The 22,401-nt window shown below is 31.2% G+C and overlaps 8 protein-coding genes across 8 annotated transcripts; 5 read left to right on the forward strand and 3 right to left on the reverse strand.

Annotated features, from left to right (window-relative positions):
* Window positions 1-382: 382 nt before the first annotated feature.
* Window positions 383-2,695, forward strand: cubi_02350 (RNA SFII helicase; the record flags this gene model as incomplete). The annotated part of the gene is made up of 1 exon (XM_029019362.1): window positions 383-2,695. The coding sequence occupies one exon, from the start codon at window positions 383-385 to the stop codon at window positions 2,693-2,695; it is 2,313 nt and encodes a 770-aa protein (XP_028874483.1).
* An 89-nt stretch (window positions 2,696-2,784) lies between these two features.
* On the forward strand, window positions 2,785-4,869 carry cubi_02351 (uncharacterized protein; the record flags this gene model as incomplete). The annotated part of the gene is made up of 1 exon (XM_029019363.1): window positions 2,785-4,869. The coding sequence occupies one exon, from the start codon at window positions 2,785-2,787 to the stop codon at window positions 4,867-4,869; it is 2,085 nt and encodes a 694-aa protein (XP_028874484.1).
* Window positions 4,870-4,996: 127 nt separating this feature from the next.
* Window positions 4,997-6,292, forward strand: cubi_02352 (uncharacterized protein; the record flags this gene model as incomplete). The annotated part of the gene is made up of 1 exon (XM_029019364.1): window positions 4,997-6,292. The coding sequence occupies one exon, from the start codon at window positions 4,997-4,999 to the stop codon at window positions 6,290-6,292; it is 1,296 nt and encodes a 431-aa protein (XP_028874485.1).
* Window positions 6,293-6,327: 35 nt separating this feature from the next.
* On the reverse strand, window positions 6,328-7,860 carry cubi_02353 (sphingomyelinase C precursor; the record flags this gene model as incomplete). The annotated part of the gene is made up of 1 exon (XM_029019365.1): window positions 6,328-7,860. The coding sequence occupies one exon, from the start codon at window positions 7,858-7,860 to the stop codon at window positions 6,328-6,330; it is 1,533 nt and encodes a 510-aa protein (XP_028874486.1).
* A 439-nt stretch (window positions 7,861-8,299) lies between these two features.
* On the forward strand, window positions 8,300-14,311 carry cubi_02354 (uncharacterized protein; the record flags this gene model as incomplete). Its single annotated transcript, XM_029019366.1, has 1 exon — window positions 8,300-14,311. The coding sequence occupies one exon, from the start codon at window positions 8,300-8,302 to the stop codon at window positions 14,309-14,311; it is 6,012 nt and encodes a 2,003-aa protein (XP_028874487.1).
* A 171-nt stretch (window positions 14,312-14,482) lies between these two features.
* Window positions 14,483-15,562, forward strand: cubi_02355 (TSP1 domain-containing protein TSP6 precursor; the record flags this gene model as incomplete). Its single annotated transcript, XM_029019367.1, has 1 exon — window positions 14,483-15,562. One exon carries the CDS (start codon window positions 14,483-14,485, stop codon window positions 15,560-15,562), a length of 1,080 nt encoding a protein of 359 aa, XP_028874488.1.
* Window positions 15,563-15,679: 117 nt separating this feature from the next.
* Window positions 15,680-20,650, reverse strand: cubi_02356 (WD40 repeat-containing protein; the record flags this gene model as incomplete). The annotated part of the gene is made up of 1 exon (XM_029019368.1): window positions 15,680-20,650. The coding sequence occupies one exon, from the start codon at window positions 20,648-20,650 to the stop codon at window positions 15,680-15,682; it is 4,971 nt and encodes a 1,656-aa protein (XP_028874489.1).
* A 554-nt stretch (window positions 20,651-21,204) lies between these two features.
* On the reverse strand, window positions 21,205-22,113 carry cubi_02357 (Galactoside-binding lectin; the record flags this gene model as incomplete). The annotated part of the gene is made up of 1 exon (XM_029019369.1): window positions 21,205-22,113. The coding sequence occupies one exon, from the start codon at window positions 22,111-22,113 to the stop codon at window positions 21,205-21,207; it is 909 nt and encodes a 302-aa protein (XP_028874490.1).
* Window positions 22,114-22,401: the final 288 nt, after the last annotated feature.

The following is a 22,401-nucleotide window of genomic DNA, read 5'->3' on the forward strand; positions in this document are numbered from 1 at the left end:
ATTTTATTATATAATTGTGGGGTACATGCTGTTGGCACTACGGAGTAAGTTGATATCGTTGCAACGACAATACATCTATGGGTGTCTCTTAAGTTACAAATTAATACTTTGCAGAATTTGCGCTATTTAATTTAATGTCTGGAGTATAATTTGAATAAATATGTTAGCGGCACATGTGGGAATAATTACCATTTTGTTGTAAAGAAACAGCAATATTCTAGAAAAAATAACAGAAAGTTACCGCCTTAACTTTTTTTTTTGGATTAGTCACCATGTACTTTATACTTGATATATTTGGCATTTTCGAATATAAAAAAAAAAAAAATCGGCGCCTGAGTTTGGCGCAGAATATTTGGATTGTAAATTTTGACATTTTCTAAAGATGAGTGAAGCAAATAGAAGGAAAAACAAAATAAATACTAGGTATAATGATGAGCAGGAAATTAAAATTCTTAGGAATAGAATCATTATAGAGCTTCCATGTAGAGGAAAATGCTGGAATAATCCTAATATTTTAAAGAATAGCAATATTGACAGCAAAAATACCGAGTTCCTTACTAAAAGAACCAAAATTGAGGATATCATGAGCCTTGACTTATTCTCTGATCTTCCAATAAGTAGGAGAACTTTGGAGGGTTTGAAGGCGGAAGGTTATCATCAAATGACATTGATTCAAAAAAATTCATTGCCTCATTCGTTACAAGGAAGAGATATAATTGGCCAGGCCAGAACAGGTAGTGGAAAAACGTTAGCATTTGTAATACCAATATTAGAAAATTTATATAGGGATCATCATTGTTCTCTGGATGGTCTCTTAGCTTTAATTTTAACTCCAACCAGAGAGCTTGCCAGCCAAGTATTTGATGTCATTAGAGAAGTTGGTAAATTTCACTCAACCTTATCAGCCGGGTGCATTGTTGGTGGGAAGGATATTAAGTCGGAATCATCAAGAATAAATATGCTGAATATTCTTGTTGCAACTCCTGGAAGACTTATTCAACATATGGATGAGTCACCACTTTGGGATGCAAATAATTTAAAAATTTTAGTGATAGATGAAGTGGACAGAATGCTTGATATGGGATTTTTAAACGACATAAAAGTAATTTTAGATGGTATCCCATCTCCATCTACTGGAAGACAAACTATGGTTTTTTCTGCTACTATTTACTCATCTGAGTTATCTATAACAAAAATTGATAATTTATTTCGAACTGACAATCTTGAATGTTTTTCACTTGACAATGTAGGAACACTACCTAGATATCTTCAGCAACTATATATCAAAGTTGATATTCATGAAAAAATTGATACTTTATTCAACTTTTTACGCACTCATAACAATAAAAAAATCATTGTTTTTGTTTCTTGTTGCAAGCAAGTTAGATTTTTATCTACTGTTTTCACAAAGTTAAAAATAGGATGCAAGATATTAGAATTACATGGAAAGCAATCATTACAAAAGAGACTCGAGGTGGTTCACAGCTTTTATACGCATGACAATTCAACCAAATTAAATGAAAAAGTTAGATTGAAAAGTACTGGGAGAAATTCAAATTTTTTCAATGAGGGTTCAGTTTTATTTTGTACCGATATTGCTTCTAGAGGGTTGGATTTCCCCAAAATTGATTGGGTTATTCAGTTAGATGTTCCTGAGAATGCAGATACTTATATTCACAGAATTGGTAGGACGGCAAGGTATGTTTCTAGAGGCAAATCGTTGTTGTTTCTTATGGATAATGAAATTTATTTTTTAAAGGATCTATATGAAAAAGGAATAGATACACTAAAAAAAGTTACTCCTAATGAGTACGAGATGAGATATACAATTCACTCTTCATTACAGAGCTTGTGCGCATCAGATCAAAATATAAAAGATATGGCAGAAAGAGCATTTTCTGCATATGTCAAAAGTCTCTTTATTTTAACTCCAAGTGATAAGCGTGATGGCCTTGAACAATTGAAGTTTTCTGCATTTGCGTTGTCTTTGGGATTGGCAATCCCCCCGAAAATTAAAATTAACAGTATAGAGGAGAATAAAAAAGCTTTGATATCAAAACACTCCTCCAAGCTTCAAAAATTTAAGGAGAAAATGAGACAAAAGAAGCAATTGAAACAATCTATTGAAAAAGTTAATATGGATTATAATAAATCAAATATATTACAAAATAACGAGGGGAAATCAATAGATACTTTTCAAGATTACACAATTCTTCACTCAAATAATGAATCTATCGTTTATCAAGAAAAGTTCTCAACTACTTCACTAAATGAAAAAACTGCCATTGATAAATTGAGATTTAGATCTGATTACTCTGGCAAAATACGAGGATATGGAAATTCTGATTTTGAAAAACAACACGTATTTTTCAGTGATGAAGAACCGAGCACATTTGACCAAGATAATACACACAAAGATTCAGATGTTGACTCCCAAAGGAAATTTATTGAGAAGGTTAAGAGCCGTTTGAAAAACCAAACTGAAAACGACAAAGAAAGAGACAGAGAAAGAGTGCATGAAATGCATGTTAAAAAAAGAAGAATTTCACGTGGGTTTAGAAAGGAGCAATTAAATGAAGTAGATGAAGCTGAATTTACTGAACATATAGAAGAGGAAGAAAACGGGATATATGATGAAGATAATTTAGAAAATTTAACTACAGCGGCTTTAGAAAAATTAGGAATACAGATATAAAATTAGCGCAAAAATAGTTTTACTTTTAAATATTTGAATTTTTTAACATAACCTTTGAAATAAATATTCCATGAAAAATACTTTGTAAAATGCAATATGGACTTGGTAATAACTTAAGACTAAACTCGAATATTGATTCAATTTTTAATATAAGGAAGGTTAACAAAACAAGGCACATAGTTATACATGCATTTATTAGGGAGACTTACGAGATTTTTCTTTTTTTATCCGCAATATCACTTTTATATTTTATTTTGAGTGGATATGATGGAAGTAATGCCATGGTTATTGCAAATGCATTAAGGCTCATTTTTACAATAGGATGCTATTTGGTTTCAAATCGTATGCGAGAAGGAGATCTATCATTACTATTACTATGGTTAGTATTACTTATGAATATTTGCATTATTCCCATTTTTAGCATTGATATATTCTACTTTAGAATTCTGGATATTTTATCATACTTTTTTTTATTTTGGTTCACGGGTTTTCATCCTATTTTTATTTTTATTAACGCAATAATTGGACTTGGTTCTTTATCTTGGGCAAACTTCAGAATGCTATCGGCTATAGACATTAACTTTTATGAAAAAAGTATTCTTCAAGCACTTAGTTTCACTTTGTTATTTACGAGACTTTCTGTCGGTTTGATAGTCCTGAATAACATCTACACGAATTGTTCTATTATAAGAGATATTACTGTTAATAAAATAAAATCATTATACGATATTAAAGTTATTATAGAAAATGAAAGTGAGTTGATAAAACTTTCGAAAAGTCTTGGAATTTCATTAAAGCAACTATCGAAGCAATCAGAAGACTTAGATAATTCTAATGACACAGAATTACTTAGGGTTGATTCTCATAATTATTCGTCTTCGATGTCATTAATAAATCCGTCTTCAATACATTCCACAAATATATCTAGGGCAATATCTTTTGCAGATAATTCAAATGAATCATCTTCATTAGGATCTTCAATTTCAATGAATACTCCGATACAGTCCATTGACGACTTTGAAGCTATCCCCCATTCTTCAACTCTACAAGGATTGTATAATAGATTGCTTGTAAAAAAAAAAAATGAAGTTTTTGAACGATTTTCTCCATCAATGACATTTATTGATAAATATAGACAGAGAACAAAGAAATTATTCAGAAACTTGATGTATAAATTTGAAAGCTTTATATTAACTATTAGATTTGCAGAATTTCCTGATTCTACTCTTCCAATTTCAACAAGAGCCGTTTCTCAAGTTTTTCTTGACCAAGAAATTGAAGGCATGTATACTCAATGGTTGCAATTTTACTCTTGTAACACAATAGAACATTCTATTCATTATATTTTATTATCTTGTATTATTGTTCCACTCATGTCTTCAGCAGAATGGCTATTGTTATTTTCTAACAAATCTAAACAACTGCTATGCATTTATTCACCATATGTATGTTTGATACAAAGTTCAAATAAAAGGAAAATAATTTTTTTCGTGTTTAGAGAAGGAATTCAAATTATAATTTCCATGTTTTTAATCGGAATGATATATATCCTATGTAAAATTAATAAAATAACTTTGGGTAAAAGAAGAGACAAAGGCAAAAATGATCAAGAGCATTCTGGGAAACGGCATTCCATTAAAGAAAAAATAATCAACGCTTTTTTAAGAAAAATGCTAATATATCCTAAGTTTTCTGAATCTGCTCATTCTTACATTCAATGGCTAAGCATAATTATTGGTTCTTGGACAGTTTTTTGTAATATTATCGATTGTATTTTAATGGGTAATATTTCATTAAGATTTATAACTCTTTCGTCGAGTTTGCTGATTGCAGGGACATATTTGAACCTGAGAGTATCTTCAACTATTATTGTATATTTAATATGGGGTCTATTTTCTTTTATTTTTACTGTGGTTATTTCAGGGAGTATTGAGAAATATATTCCTTGTATAATTTCAATTTCTATCCCTGCAGCATCAATAATATTCCTTCACACAATACCACTAGATCGTGTAAGAAGAATATTATTTTGTAGATATGTATTACCGTATATATTATATATTCAACACACCATTTTCGTATTAAAAGATTCTGGAGAGGATATTAAAAAAAAACTGTCTAATAAGTACTTAAGCTCCAACATGGGCGTCAAAAGTGTAAACAATTGTAAATAATATAATATTTGAATTAAAACTTTTATATACGCTTGAGTTTCTAATCTACATCATGTTAATTAAGAAAATTTTCAAATTCCGCCCACAACTAAATAGTTCGCGGATAATAGGATTTAGTTTTCTGAAAATGAAAATAATAAATAATTTTCATTACTATATTAAGCTTTTGTTATTTTGTATTGCTTTATTTTCAGAAACAGATGCATACTTAGGTTCTTTTATTAAATTAAAAGAATTGAGTTCAAAAAGATACAAAGTTGCTAATGAAACGATCAATGTTTCTGCCAATGCATTTTATAGCAAGGTGAATGAGGAATTAAACAATTGTATTGATTGGTATTCAGTTATTTTTTTTTCGAATAATTTTGGTTTTTCAATTGTACCGTCATTACCTAATGGAATCTTTATTTTTTTCTCTAAGAAAAAAACATCAAAATGTGATGTAAACGAAAAGTTTAAAAAACACTTTTTGTCAATTCCAAAAATCAATATGGGATTTGATACTTCAGTTGTAAATAAATTCACCAAGCTTTACTCAGAAGGGGAAATTATTGATGGATTAAATGAAGTTAATAAAGTCATATATTTGGATATTTTAAGTAAATCTAATCCATTTACACCAAATCATCCAGAATTTTTTTCTCTAAAAGGTGAAGAATTAGCTTTTATTTATTTTCCTCATTTAGAAGTAGAAAATAAAATTCTAAAAGAATTGCTTGCTAGCCTATTTGAATTAAATTCATTTAATACTTCAACACTAAGTTTACATAGATTATCTATTATGGATCATTTTAGTAATAGATGGGAAACAACAATTACTTCAATAAAAATTGGTGAGAGCAAAGAGGGGGACAGTTGTGAATACGGGAACTTAGAAGTTGTGAGAAGGTTGAGCGGATCTGGTTTTCATTGGAATTTAGAGACAGAAATAATTCACTTTGAAAATACTCCAGTAATGATTGACTCATTTAATCGAGAAATATTTCTGGATATCGATGAAATTTTTCAAAGGAATGAAAGGAAAGTTGATGGTATTTTAATTCCTCTTCATCCAGTTCATATTGAAAGACCTAGCGAAGAGTCAGACAGTTCATTATTACTGAGCATCGGAAAATCATCAAATATACCAATACATGCACGGTATCAATCAGCATGTAATGGCTGCAACTTTAAAACTTTAGTAATTGGATTCCCTTCAATTATTATCTATGAGGAAGATTTGGGCGATAAATACTGTTTAGTTCCGAATTTTAGGTTTGAAATAACGCCAAATCAAAATGTAAAGATAGGAAAATCACAGAAAGAGATAATAATTAACATCCCTGTAGGTAACAGTGAAGATATCAATTACGTTTTCATTGCTACTATATTTACTATTATCATTACAACGGTAGCCACCGGGGTATCAATAAAGAAGTATTAAGTAGTTAGATTTCTAAGCTATGAAACTTGTTATAATTAATATTGTGAATTCCTGCAATTATTGTCAAGTTTCCTCTTAAGTTCTACGTAAACCCCGTAATGATCGCTGAGAGTAACTAGCACTGCTGACCCAACACAGCCGAAACACCAGCCATCAACTAGAACCCTAGGTTCTCTAAGAATAACGCTTGATTTGTGAGGTTCGTATTGAGCCAACTTTTTCGATAGGTGGGTTGGCGGAAGAAATATATGGTCACATCTTTGGCCATGGCAATTACTATGCGGGCCGATGACATTAAGAGGATTATTTGGATCCCATGTAAAATCGGATGAAAATGATTTGCTACTATTATACTCTTTATTACCTGGAAAGTACTGTTTAATTGGGTAGTTGCCCTGAAATTCGCTTATATTATTTGAACAATTCGAAGACTTTGTAGTTGAGACAACCTCAATACTTGTAGACTCAGGAGAACATGATGAGAATCCTCTTTTAGCTGCTTCAACTGCAGCCTTTGCAACAGCAAATGATGAAACAAGCTTGTTTACAACTGCAACGTCGTCATTTCCCTTATTTATTTTGGATGTACTGATGTTCATGTTAATCATCGGGGTTGTATCAATATCAATCCTAGTCGAAAAAGAATCGTTGCTTGAGGGAGTTACATGTTCTTCCTCCTCAATTTGTTCCTCTCTGTGAGTAAAGTTTTCTTTTGAATAGTTACTTAAATCATCGTAAAGGTCATCCATATCGATATATGTTTGCTTCCCTTTGTAATCAAAGTCATTCTGCCTAGATTTTAAGTTTATTTGAGAACTTATATTTGACGAGGCGGACGTGCTATCTTTATTTTCATGCTTTAAATGTTCAAAACAATCTCTCCAACCTCTATCCGTAAAATAATGATAGTTACTACCGCAGCAATTCGGAGCCGCATTTAAATCTCCAATAATTACAGGGACCTCCCCTCTGCGGATTGCATGGTCACATGCCCCTAAAAGTTGTTCGATTTCTTTGTTTCTGAGTGTTTCGATTGTTTCTGACTCGGGATTAACTGCCCCACTTGCCATGTGAATATTAAATAAGGTTAGTGGTGATTTATCCATTCCTGGTAGTTGAATTGTTACTTCTAACATTCCCTTGCTTATGAACCATTCTTCAATCAATGTTACATCACTAAAGCATGTAAATCTTGCATTTAATACTGGATATTTACTAAGCACCAATAATCCGTTGTGTAGTGCCAACTGATTATGTATAACTGATATTGGTTGCCATCTCTTTAGTGACTTTTGCTTTTGATTTTGCTTTGATTCACGAGCAAAATATGGATAAACTGGTTGTAAAGACTCAATAATGTAGTCAGAGTGCTTTTCGTCGAATACTTCTTGCAATGCAATAATATCAGCATTTATTCCCCTCAATGCTGACGGGATTTGTAGTAACCTGTGAGAAGTATATGGTGGATTTTGATACAACTTCACTCCACAAATACGATACTCAAGTAATCCTGCATTAAATGTAAGAAAGCTTATCTTATCAGGAAGTTCATCTTCGCCTACCCACATTACGAAGAAATATTTAAAATAGCAGAAAAATGATTTTAAGCTAAACGCGCACAGCAAGCCGCAAATTAAATAATACGTAGATAATATTTTAATGGAAAGGAGAAATAATCTAAAAACTAAAGAATAATAAAATTGTAATTTATTTTGTGGTAGAAAAACAAAACATTATCGCTATTTCTAAGATTAAGTGGATTTATTCATCTAGATTTTGTCAAACTAACAAAAATCTAATAATATCGTGATAATAATGTTGGAAATTTAACCAATTAGTTTTTGAAGTCCAAATCGTTGATTTGATCATTTTCTTTATGCTTATAATTGTGAAATTAAAAAAAAAAAGTTTTACCGCGGTAAATTATTTTTTGTATTGAGTAATAAAGAAAAAGAGCTCCACGCTACAGTGTGAGAACTTTTGCTGTAAATTACAATTGATTCATCGATGATTAATGCAACAATATTAGAAGAGTTTGCTTTAAAAAATGCGTGCAATTATTCCCACTTCAGATTTGAAAAAGAATTCAAGAATAACCATTTAAATGCGAAAAAAAGAAACGAAAAAAATGGAACGCATGAATGGGAATATCCTAGAAAAATACTAAACGGAAATGATAACTCAGAAAAATTGTTTTATTGGTCAGAAAATGAGAATAAACTTTGCTACATTGAAAACGATTACATTAAAAAAAAGTGTTCTTATGGGCTCATTTCTAATAAAAAAAACAGGGAAATTAATTCAATTATAGAAAATATAAAACCAATTATTTGGCATGAAACCTATTTTTCAAAATTGGGAAAATGTACTATGTTTATTAGCCAAGGAGGTGAGCTATATTTCGTTAATAATAACGAAAACAAAAGAGTTATAACGGATAAAATAAAAAAAGTCGTGAATTTAATCCCACTAAAGGAAGGCGTAATAATAGTTGGATACAACGGAATAGAAACAGGGTCAATGATAAACATGGCTATATTGGGGCATCCACTTGAACAACAAATTGATATTACTTTAAAAAGTACAACTAATTTAACTGAAAAGTGTAATCAATCAATCTTTAATAAGATTGTAATATGGGGTTCAATAGAATTTCCATTGATAATGGCTTATGACCAAATAAAAAAAAATCACAGTATATATGTTTATAGTTATATTAACTTTGGCTCTTCGTTAGTTATAGAATCTATTTGGGAAGATTCTTCGAAAGAAAAAATAGAATTTGCCAAATCAATTTTTATTTCCAGAACTATCTTTGAGAATAAAATATTAATATCTTACCGTATCCCTTCTGTTTCAGAGCTAAAGCTGGTCATTTTTCCTGAATCCAAATTTAAAGATGTTTGTTACGGAAAAAACTCTAATATTGGGAGTCAAGAAATAGTGGTGCAAACAATACAAGATGTTAGGGATGCAGTACCGATTACATTTGGGCACCAACAAGAAAAACATGAGTTATTTGGCATTAATTATTTATATGGGTTTAATTATCTTAAATCAAGTAAGCTTTTTAACCAAGAAAAATTCCATGATTTACCGACATTTTTTTTGTTACTACTGAATTCGGGAATGCTTTTACTCTATTCGGGTTCAAAGTTTATTTTAAATGTAGAAATTAAACATGAGCATATAGAAAATCCTGAATTATTAAGTATTAGCTCAGGAGTCTCAAATAATTTTGATGTATTGGTAAAATTTAGAGATAATTATAAAAAAGAAAACCATTTGATGGGTATTAGATGCTCATTAAAACTACTCCCTGAAGATTTTTTAGTCCAAATATTAACAAATTTGTTGATGAAAATTACGAATACAGAATTTTCACTAAACCTAATTAAAGAGATTTTAATAAGCAAACCTAAAGAACATTGGAATATTTTGCGCAGAGCTCTATTAGGTGAATCTGAATATATTAATGAGCGAAGATTAAATACTTCAAACACGAGTTTAAATATTTCAATTGAGTCTCCAATGTCAAATGGAGTATACAAAAAGATAAAATTATTTTCAGATAAAGATGTTCACCTAAACAATAAATCAAAAAATTGGCAACAATTAACAAAATTTTGGGAAAAGTATTTGGAGAAAAATGGCAAATCTCCATTTGATAGAATTGAGTTTTCAAATTTGATATCGAAGGGAATAATTCCTCATGAATTTTTAGAAAGTAAAAAACAAGATTTTATTAATTTAAACCTTAAATACCAGTCGTTAGAATTTAAAACCACAAATCAGTGCATGTACATTTTGCATGCTCTATATGAAGAACTAGGTTTGTTACCACAATTTAATGCATTTGGAAATTACCAAAACCGATTAATGAAAGATATTTTAATTCCTCTTTCAAAAAAACTATGTTCATCTAATTATTACGAATATTACCAATTTTTGGAATCTTCATTTAATTTCATAAACGAAATAAAAAATAATTCAAATTATTCAGATTGGGACCTTCCTCCAATATTATTGGACAAGATATATTTTCTTACGAAATTTTCAAAACTGAATAGGGAAGATATCTATTTCAAAATAATTAGTGAACATTTTCCATTGCAACACTTCACTATAAAACTTTATGAACAATTATTTAATGGATCTAAAAATCGGGAAACAATTGATTTTATTTCTAAAGCTGGAATTACTAATACTATATTACCCATTTTAAGCCCAATTATTTCGTTTCCAATAGAGAAATTTCTTAATTGTTACTCAAATAATGGACCAAACTTAAGTTTCGATGATAAAAAATATTTTTTGTTAGGAAGGCTTGACATGTTAAGCTCTGCAAAAAACACAAACTTATCTTACACTAATATTAGCTCGAAAACAACTAAAAACCATTCTGATAACCTTGCAGCATCTGTTCTTCCGCATGGAAGAAACACTGTAGATGACCAAAAAAGCATGTTAGAGAATTTACAAGTTTATTATAAGAATAAAATGGACCCATCTAGAATAATTTTATCTGAAAAAAGAACAATAAAAGAAATATGGAAAAACGATCTAACAGAGTATTCAGATATTGGCTCGTTTGAACTCTCCTATAAATGGTGCTTTCAAGTTTTCTCCTATGACAACAGATATTGCGATGCACTGGAGCTGTTATCACTCAATAAACCACCCCAAATATTATTACAACGGTCTTCAGGCGCATATCCTATTGATGAAGAATCTTGGGATGAATTTCAAAGGCAAAGAATAGTGGATGCGGTACAGTTAGTTTACACTAACTTGCTCGGTAGGGCAGCTTGCACATTCGGTGGTTCCTCATTTGATATTTCATTGAATAGACTAAATCGCCCTGCACTTGTAAATAAAATCTATGAAGTTGCGTCCAACTCTTTAATAAGCGTTGATATAGAAAGATTTAAAGAAGTTTGCTTTGATATATCAATATGGAATGAATTTTATATGGGAGTTACTCAATCCCTGAATTATTGCTGCCCAAACTCCAAATTGGAAGATAGTTTTCATAAAAATAAAAAACTGTGGATAATCGAGCAATTGGACGCATTCTCTTCTCAAGATGACATCCCATTCATATCTGGTTTTTTGTACGGCATTTCGTTGAATGGATTTTTCAAGGTGGAAAAATTTGATTCAATAACAAACTTCCCTTTAATTCTGGAACCCAGGGAGATTTACAAAATTCTAGAAAATGATGGCCAATCAATAAAAACTTGTTCAGTTTTGTTAGCAACGGCTGTTACTGCTCTTAAAACCCAAAACACCACATTATTAAGGCTTTATTTAATGCATATTCCCAGTATACTCCCTAATATATATACAAAGTCTCTTCAAATATCAAGTATAAATCAATACTCTGCGGTGATTTCAATTGGGCTTTTGTTTTCACAAAGTCGTAGTCGTCAGGTTGTAGAAATCCTCTTTTCTGAGTTTCTTAGAGCAGTTTCTGATATTGACGACCAAGCATCAATTAATCCGAATCTATACTCTATATCTGCAGCAATTTCTCTTGGAATGGTACTACAACCAAGTGAGGAGTCAAATAATATATCTTCTAATACAATGATAGAAGATGATATTACTAATACTTTGTTAAGCTGTATTTCTGGGAATAAACTTCCTAAATTCCTCTCAAATCTTGCATCTGGTCCAAACCTTGAACACTATACGGAATTCTCTGGACTTAAGAGATTTAAATACCAAAATGAGAATGTGGATAGAGGAAATATCTCAAAATCTAATACCAATTTATCTTCAGAAACAAACAAGTTTTCTAATTCTAGTAAAAACTACTGTTCTAAAATTGTGGATTCAACCATACTAGGAATCCCTGCAGCACTTTCTATTTCGATTATGCATATAAGAAGTAAAAATAAATCTATTTCAAATTCAATAACTATACCGTTTAATCGGCCAGAAGAACTGGTAAATTATAGACCAGAGACGCTTATTTTTATGTCTATGGCAAAAATTGTTATTGAATGGGAAGAAAGTTGTATACCTAATAAAGAATTTATCTGCAACCAAATCCCTAGCTACCTTTGGTACCTCCCTTCAGACAAAAATTTTCCATTTCCTATTACTTCAGAAAAATATTCAGGAGTTGAACCAAAGGTTAATGAAAAGCTTATGCATTGTATTTCGATGGGAACTTTGGATTGGATTCATTGCATTCAAGCACGTATTGCCATTTTGTCTGGAGTTATTTGGGGATTAGGTATAGTGTTTGCAGGGAAAAAGAATGTTGAGGTTAAATATACAGTCACAACAATACTCGAATACATTGATAGAATTCCTTTAATACAGATGCCTCTTAGTATTGCATCTACTATTAAAGACAAATCTATTTGTAGTTCTCATATTACAATTGACAGATGGTCAAAGGAACTTTGTATTAGAGTTTGCTTGACTACTGCGTCCCTATGTTTTTCAGGAAGTGGTGATAAACAAATTTTGATGCAAATAAAGTACTTTAGAGCGCAATTGTTAGAATCTGCTCAGTTATTATGGACCAGTTCAACTGCTATTTCACCATTCAGCATATTTTCCATACCACCGATTGAACATGTTCACAGTCAATTAATGGCCTATAATAACGCTCTCGGGTTTCTGTTCTTGTCTGCTGGTCATTATTCATTTAGTAATAAAGATAAACTCGGATCCACATTTTTATTATTAGCAACTCACCCAATATATCCCAAAGATTCTTCTGATATTAGTACTCCAGGAATTATATTCCAACCATTGAGATATCTTTTTATCACTGCGATTAACTACGGTCGAAAGGTTGTTATCCCAAAGCTCGTAAGTTGTTCTCCTGAACCTCTTAATAGTTGTTGCAATTTTAGTGGGATTATTTCAGAGGAAAAAATATATGTTCCAATTTCGGTCGAACTTAGATCTGAAGATATCAAATGCCAAAATAAGACAGAATACTATATTCTTCCTACTATTTTACCCGATTGGGAAGAAATAATCCATTTTAAAGTAATAGGAGATGCATACTGTCCTATTTCAATTGATTTCAATAAAGATAAGAACACTCATTGTTTTCAAAGACTTATAGATGGGCAGCTTTGGGTTCAAACTAGAAAAAGAAATAATGGCTATTGTTGGAATGAGGCGAATCATATTATTAAGCATCTTAAAAGTAACCAATTTCCTAAGATTCAACTTTATAGTTTTTCTGATGATCAAATATATAAAAAACAAATGCTTTATAAATATTATAGTTACAATAATAGAATTATATTTAATAATTCCAATACCTTCAACCAGTGCGATGAAATAAGCGATTTATATACAAATTTTTCACATACTCTTGTGCTCGAAGAAAATAAATCATTTGATCATAATGTCTGTAATCAAAAAATTCCTAATAGAAAATTCAATTGCTCTCCATGGCGTGGAACTATTTTAAGCAACTATATTGACCAAATCCTTTCAACTTGGAATAAAATTAATCAGGATGGAAGCGGCTGCGAAATTCTTTTATCTTCAGAAATTATAAAGATATTAAGAATCACACTTAATCTAGATAATGACGGAAAAATACAAACAATACTTTTAAACATTCATCGTAGGTTACAAGCACAAATGAGTGTTTTAATCCGTTGTATTAGATATTATTACAGTGCACATAATGGAACAAGAATACCCTCCTGCGATGAGAAACAGTCACTGAGATTATTTCTTTCTCTAAATGGTATGCCCTTAGCTTCCCATTTCAACTATATAGTGAAAACTAAAATAGAATCAAATGCGAAAATTAGCACTTTGCTTAGAGAGGATTATAACAAATACGAAGAGATCATTAATCCCATACTAATTCTGGAATTCCCAACATTATCCTCTCTTGGGCTTCAAATTCTAAAGGTTTTTATATATGAATACTACATTAAGACACAAAATGTGAGTTCACAATCAATAGAAGCTCAACAACAGATCAAATTAATGCTTACTCGCATATTCTCATCAAAAAACTACTTTTAATTTAATCTTACATCATTAACTGTTAGGTAGTGTTAGGGATAAATATTATTCAATATCCGTTTTTTTTTTTTTGTAATGCCTGAGCGGCTATTTCTAAGTGGGCAAATACAAGATAATTTGGATTGCATAGTAATTGTGTGAAACAGCAAAACATCATTTGAAATTATAATTATGAATGTTTTAATATTATTATTTTATTTATCCCTGGTTTACTGTTCTTACTGTTCAGTTCAAAGGGCAGGGATTGAACACAAAAGTGCCCTAACGCTTCAGAGCACGGAGCATAAGGAAGGAACAATAATTGGTCAAAATACTAGGAACTCCTGTCAATATACAGACTTTCGCTGGTCAAGCTGTATTTGTGATAGGAATGTTATGATAGGTATTCGATTTTTGGTAAATGAAAAAGCGGAAGATTGCGCTCCAGAAGTAACGATTATCGAACTTCCATGTGATAAGTCTTCTTGCAACCAAAAACTTTTAAGCACATCTGATGGTGTTGCATGTCCTTCGCTTGCAAATATTGATGGAGTTTGTGACTCGACCAAAGGTTTTTTGACTGATGTAATGGCCAAATCATTTGAAATGTGTAGGGCATTTTGCTCTGTAATGGTGAACTGTACTTACTTTATCTTGGATGCAAAGAACTCAAGATGCAAATTATACACTGGAAATAAGATATGTGGTAAAGAGGCCCCTGGGATTACAACTGGCTTGGCTGGTTTTAATGAGAATTCATGTTCAGAATGTTCGGTTGGTACATGGGGAGGATTATCAGAGTGTAAAAGACCCGAAGACTTTGATCCCGATTTATTAGGGTGCGGGGAAGCTGTCCGTACAAGGATATCTAATGGTAATATTGATGCAGACTGTCCTTATAGGACTGAGACTTGGACCTGCTCACTACCTGGGCAAACATGTGATATGAGAACTGAAATATCAGATATTTACCTTAAATCAAAACCGGAAACTGATAATGAATCTGATTCTTATAAATTATTGGAAATCTCGTTAATTTTTGCAGGAATAGTTACTGGAATTTTAATTTTTGTACCAACTTCACTCATTTTTCCTAAAATTGGACAATTTTTTTACGGAAAAAGATTGTATTCTTTGTTGTCTGGGAATGAAATAGATTCAAATCGAGCCCATATTGATGAAACAACCAATAATGTAGATGATTATGAGGAGTGGGAAGAAGATGATATGAATGTAGAGTATGAAACAGAATTCACAATAGATAACAAATAGCGAACAAAATAGTTTCTGAATCAAGCTAAGTGCATTATTAGAATTATTAATATTAGACATTTACGAGTTTAACTTGATTTTATGAATTAATTTTCTACAGTCTTAAATTTAAATTTGTTATAATCTTCTACGTGTTCTCTTTCCTAACCTATTAATTATTTCTTCGTCTGAGTCGAAAGTACTGGAATTAACAGCAGAAATTTTTTTTTCGGGTTCACTTTCCAGGAATGAAATATCCGTACTAGTTTGAATAATATATCTTGGTAGTCTCTTACTAAAAATTAATCTGAGTAATTCATATTCAACTGAACGAATACCTTGAACTAAATTATTATTATTAATATTGAAGTGCTCACAATTTGACCTCACTAAAAATATATCAAATACCAAACTTTCCATCCTCCTGTAATAATTATTGTTAATTCGATTTATTATTGAAATAAAACTAAATGGAAGAGGAATTTCTTTCCAATAGTGCATTACCCATTCCTGATTTGAATATTCATTTTTTGATAGATTTTTGTTTGAAAAAAAAGGAATTGGGTACTTGAAAAATTCAACGATCGACAAAGGATTACTTTGACCATTTTGAGATAGCATCCAACAAAAAATTTTAATTAAGTCGTCACTAGCTTCTAAATTTTTTGGAACTGACTTTTTGTCAGGCACAATTTCATGTATTTCCCATGGACTAACCATTAAAGAGTTATTACTACTTTCTTCTTGTTTCCAAGAAACCTCGATAGATTCCCATATCACATTTTGCTTAATATTTTTTATCACGATTTCGTGCCATTGGTTGTCAATAAACATATAATTTTCCTGCCCAATTCTTAGTCTATGTTCCAAATTGTATATCCCTTTCTCAACTTCTTCTTCTAAAACCAAGTAATCAGGACCATCATTTGGACTGCATCTTATCTGCCAGTAAATATATCTACCCGAAATTAATTCTGTTGAAAATGTCAGTATCGCCTTAATAGATTGTTCAGCACTATTCGGAAATGCGTATGAAATATTAACCAATTTGCATTTTATAAATTCAAATTTCTTATTTGATCTTCTTGAGGGTTTTTTATTATTTTCAGTGCCAACTTCTAATAGTATATTTTTAAAAAAAATATCATCAAGTCCCGAGCAAATGTAAGCATTTGGAAAAAAATAAAGATAATCGTTTATTTGAGGAACATACCCTGCTGAAACTTCATCAACTAACAACCATGATCTATTACAATGGTTTAATCTGGTGTTATCAATCATATTTTCTCTTTTTGGGCAATATGGAACATTTGATTGCTTGAGATTAATGCATTTGGGGCAATAAAATAAATAAAATTGCATAATATCGCACCAATACATGTTAGATTCACGAGGAGAAATAAAACTTGAATTTATTGATTCTGGAAAAGAATGATATACTAGTGACGAACAATGATAATGGAATTGACGACTACATTTGCCACCTTGGCAAAGAATAGAGGCACCATATTCATGACAATAACTACATGTTGCAATGAGTTTTGGGAATTTAACTATTTTTGAATCAAAAAATGTTGAATACAAACCATTTTTTGGAAGTGGTGGAGTTCCTTCGGAGGGATTATAAATTCTTTTTATTATATCAAATAAATTTGTATAAATTTGATCATTTATGAGTTCCCATTGAAGAAAAGGAATTGTGATTAAGCATCTTGAATGTAAATAAAACTGTCCTCCATTAAGATCTTGTGTTGGAAGAAATTTGGCATTTCTTTCTGGTCTATGAGTACTATAGCGATAATCAAATGGCCCAATTAATGGCCCCAAGTCAATAGATCCATTCACTCCGTGAAGAATTGGTCTGATGTTTTGACTGTTAAATTCAATTCCTGACTTAATTAAGTATTTGTACCCAATAATTGTTGTGCTTGATTTGTTACATAGTTTACAAACAACCAAATGATTTATTTCTTGTTCTTCAGAATCAGGAGCCCAAATTGTATCAAGATTTGAAAGTGCATAATATCTAAATTCAATTTCTTGTTGAACAATTTCATTATCAGAGTTTGAATCATGAATCAATCCTTTGTTATTAACTCCACGTCGAGGCCTAGTAATGTTTTTTGAACCTCTAATTTCATTATACAAAGAATCTTCCGAAGTTAAGTCAGAATCATAATCATTTTCGTCTAAGCTAGAATCACTTGATGACGAAGAACTTCCAATATCCGAAATCGACGGAGAACGTCTACCGACCATTCTAAGCCTTCTATTGGTACTGGTATTACTCACATGATTGATATCGAAGTCTTCGTCGTTCGAAGAATCGCTTAAATAACTTTGAGCTTCTTCAACACTACTTGTCTCGTCATTTTGAGTTTGAGAAGAAACCCATGTTAATTCTTCGTTAATATTACCTAATGTATTTCCAGAATGAAATAAAGTTGAGTTATTTGAAGTACTATAGTTATTAAATAAATTTTTAATGGATTCAAAAACTTTTTTTCTGTGAATTAATCTTTTTTTAGCTCTTTCTAAATATATCTCAGAATTTGAATTTTGAGTTTTATGCACGTTGGAAATATTTTGTTCTGAAAATATTGGGATCCTATTTGTAAGTAGCTCATTTTCAGTAATATTTCTCAATGATTCAATTCCTAATGAAGAGCCTAAAGGAGTTGGGGGTTGAACATCTTCTGTATACATTCTTTTATTCCTATCAACTATAACTGATCTGGGCATCATATAAATTGGCTTTCTTAAGTTCGGATCAATCCATCCTAATATATCATCCCTTAGGATTTCAGAAAAATCATTCAAAAAAAATTGTTCAGGAAAAGAATATCTATATGACTGAATTAAAACTTGTTGATTTAAGTCTCGATTATTACAGATATTATAAATTTCAAAAGACCCATATTTCTGTGAAACTACGAAGCCCAACCCATTTTTTATCCAAATTCCATTTAAATACGGATTTTTGGTATTTTTATGCTCAAATAAAATACTTGAACTATTTTTCAATTTATCATCATTTATTTGGCCAGATTTTGAGCCAGATATAACGCAAATAACTCCATTATATGTCAATGACAAAACTATTTCTGGAGACATTGGGTGAGGAATTAGACATGCAATTCTTGAGCAAGTGCCTGGGAGAACTACATCTAGAAATCTTTTCCCATTATTTCTTGAAAAGTAGGAAATGCAACATTCAATACAATTTACAAGGGTGGAGTTTCTATTTCTTCTCAACATACCTTTAGATGCTACAGACTGAGCAATAAAAATGATTGAATCGTCGCATGACCATTGTATGCTGTCAATAAATTGCACAACATTCGGAGAACCATCGGCTCCGTTAGATCTGTTATTTTCCTTATTAAATGAGTCATCCTTCAAAACAAATCTTGAAGTTCTTATAGGATTTCTACGCAATATTGAGTTCTCATCCATTGATCCGCTTCCTACATAATCCGAGTCATCATCTGAAAGACTTTCGGTAGGGGATTTTTCAGCAACATTTTTTCTTGAAGCACTTTTTTTTTTTGAATACGAGTTACTGCTTATTCGGTCGGAAATATATGTTGTAAGGTTAATTTGACTATGAATGCTCTCGTTGGAAAATGTCCACATAATAATAGTACCATCATCAGATGCAGTAACTAAATCATGCGAATTATTTGCAAACGAAACGTCTGGGTGCTCACAGTGTTTTTGTGGCATATCAATCAAATGAATTCCACTTTTACCGTACAAATTTTCTAATGAAATCATGAAAACTAAAGAATAACCTTGCCCATCACATTGTTTCTGGATGGTAATGACTTCAGTGGAAATGTTCTTTCCAGAAATGTTTATTTGTATTTCTTCTGTTGAACTCAAAGAATGTAACGATGCTCCCACAGAAAAAAAGAAGTAGCTTTTAAGACTTTCATTGGATGAAAATCCATGATTGTAAAGAGGATTTAAACAAATATCAAATGCTTTTGGAGATAATGGGAAAATGTCAATCTTATAAAGAGGAGGAGCTTTGTAAAACAATGATTTTTCTCTTTCAAAAGAATCTGATGATTGCGCAAAATTTCCATAACGTTTAAACAAATATTTGAAACGACTAAGCGTGGTTTCTGTAAATTCCTTCCGTTTCATTAAAGTTAAATAGTGCGAAACCCCGTGCATAAAAAGATCAGATACTTTATAAATAGTTATGATTGCATTGTCACCCGCGGAAATTAACATTTCGGATTCATGAAATATATCATCATTGCTAGATTTGACGCTATGCTTCGAATATGCAAATCTAACGTAAGTTAGTCTATCTGTATTTTCAATAATTGTAATTGGAACCCAATCATTTCCATTCAATAAAGTTAATAGGAGCTGGCCTTTACCACAACACGATGCTAATAGAGCATTGCATGAGTTTATGTCAAGGTCGATTATATCCCCGGCATGTTTTCTTACAGAAACCAAAAGATTCCCGGTATATGTATTCCAGAGTCTAATCATTCCATCATCACCTCCAGATATCAAGACGTTTCCCGTTCTATCTTTTTTAATAACATATACGCTTGCTGGTTCTCCTCCTACTCCAAATTCAGAATCTTCAATATGTTGATGTGCATATATAAAATTTGATTGGATAAACTCGCCAAAAAAATGAGGTAGAAGTTGAGACATTTTTGTATTTGAAAACATTAACTGGTCGTTAACCCCGTATCTAAAACCCCTCAAACTTAGGTGAGTTGTTCTAGAACAGATATATTTCATTTTTTCAACAAAATTAGACTGATCAATGATTTCATTTTTTAATGAATGAATTATATCGAAAAACTTATCTTGATTAGAAATTAAATTTTCAGACCCTATAATACTATTCTTATTAAATTTACACAATTTGATAAATGATAAGAATAATTTGATAAACCTAAAAATATTATCCGGAGGCCCACTTGTTAATTCTTCATATGTTATTTGTGATTCTGTGCCATCATAATTTATTTTGATTGGAATTTCCGAGTTTGTTTTAAACTTTTCAAAAACTTTGTTTGAAACATCATCTAAACCATATTCTTTTAGTATACGACAAATATAATATGGCTCCATGTGTTTTAAAATACAAAAATGGCATGTGTCTTATCCAGCCATTAATTTAATATACATAATATTTTTTTTAGAGTACTGAATACAGTTGTGAGAAATAAACATTAGCGCCTCAATTAAATCATACTCCATGTCAATAATATGGACCAAAAATTTACATAATAATTAAATAGTTGTTAAAAATGAAAATAATCGAAGAAACTTATAGCTCATATGGCTCTAAGTTAGTACATATGTATTTAGTTTGACATAAAAAACCCCAGATCAGTTAATTATTTTGCAAAATTGCAATGGGATTCAAATATACTTTATAAAACAAAGAATAATCGGAGAATTAGCATTAATCTATCTAGAAATAATCCCTACACTATATCAAAGTGATCTTTTGAAGAATATGTTGGGCAATATTTCAATTGTTAGGTTTTTCATCTAGATTTCTCCAGTAAATCAAAGCAATACTTTATTCTTTATATGTTTAATTATACAAACAATGCTTCCAAATAGGAAATTTCATTTGCAAATTAATCAAAGAATATAAAGAGTTGATTTTTTTCTGTTTAATAGGAGATATTCATAGTTCCTTGGTTAACAGATTGATAGATGAACTTGATTGAACTTGGATCAACCTTTAGAACACCTAAAGAGCTTTGATTTACCTTTAGTTCTACTGATCCACCTGAACTTGGCACAAGAATTAAGTTAATAGAACTACCCAAACTAATTCCTGATGGAATTTTACCTCTCCCTACGAAAGATCCAGATGCTGTGGCGAGCCATTCCTCCTTTGTAAATGCTACCTCAAGAACTGGAAGCTTGTAAATATTACCGTATGTCGAAATGAAAAAGCTGAAGTAATCATCTGGAATACTTGATGGTAATTCAGCCTTGATAGTCAAATTCTTAGTAATACCACTGGACATACCTACTAAGCTAGAGTTGTTGCACGTACCAGATGAAGCAATTGAACAGAAACCGCTTTCAGTCGATGAATATTCTATGAACTGCAACGTTGGTGGGCTTCCATTGCTGTCAGATATCAGCATAAATGGAGCAGTGACCAATAATGGGATTTCCAAAATCTTATTTCCAGTCATGTAGACGGCAAGTGAATTTTCTAATGCAACCAGATCAAATGAAATTGTGGATCCTGTATTGTATTGACCATTCTTGTAAAGTGCATATGCTCTTATTGAAGCTAGGCTGCTTTCAATAGAACATGAATTCACACCAAATCTAAGTGTTGCAATATTCTGGAATGCAGAATTTGTCAATTCTAACGATGCTGTTGGTAAAAGATCAACAGAAACACGGATAGCATTACCTGGTTGCATACCACCATCAATGAATGAGTATTTAGCACTCAAACAACTGGCCCCCTTCTTAAGAACGCAAACGTCATTTGCTGAAACCAACGAAATAAAATAAATTATGCAAGCAATGAATATAGAGCTCCTTGCACCACTCATTTTGCCTGATATTGATAATTATTAATTATAATCGAGCTCAAATTTATTATCCGGTGCAAATACTTCTGAAATGAAAATGATTTCCTTTTGACTTTATGCCTTGAAGCTGCATGCGCAAGTCCACGTTATGTCTAAAACCTGCACCCTGTTTTGGCGCCAGATTGAATATTTCTGTTTTTGCTTGTAAGGATGAGTTTTTTAAAAAATATTACATTTCTTTCTCTTTGTGCCATTATCAATACAATTTAAATATGTTTGGCCTTAATTGACTCTATGTGTTTAATGACT

Source organism: Cryptosporidium ubiquitum, assembly GCF_001865345.1.
Source record: "Cryptosporidium ubiquitum isolate 39726 chromosome Unknown contig_4, whole genome shotgun sequence".
Taxonomy (NCBI): Eukaryota; Apicomplexa; class Conoidasida; order Eucoccidiorida; family Cryptosporidiidae; genus Cryptosporidium; species Cryptosporidium ubiquitum.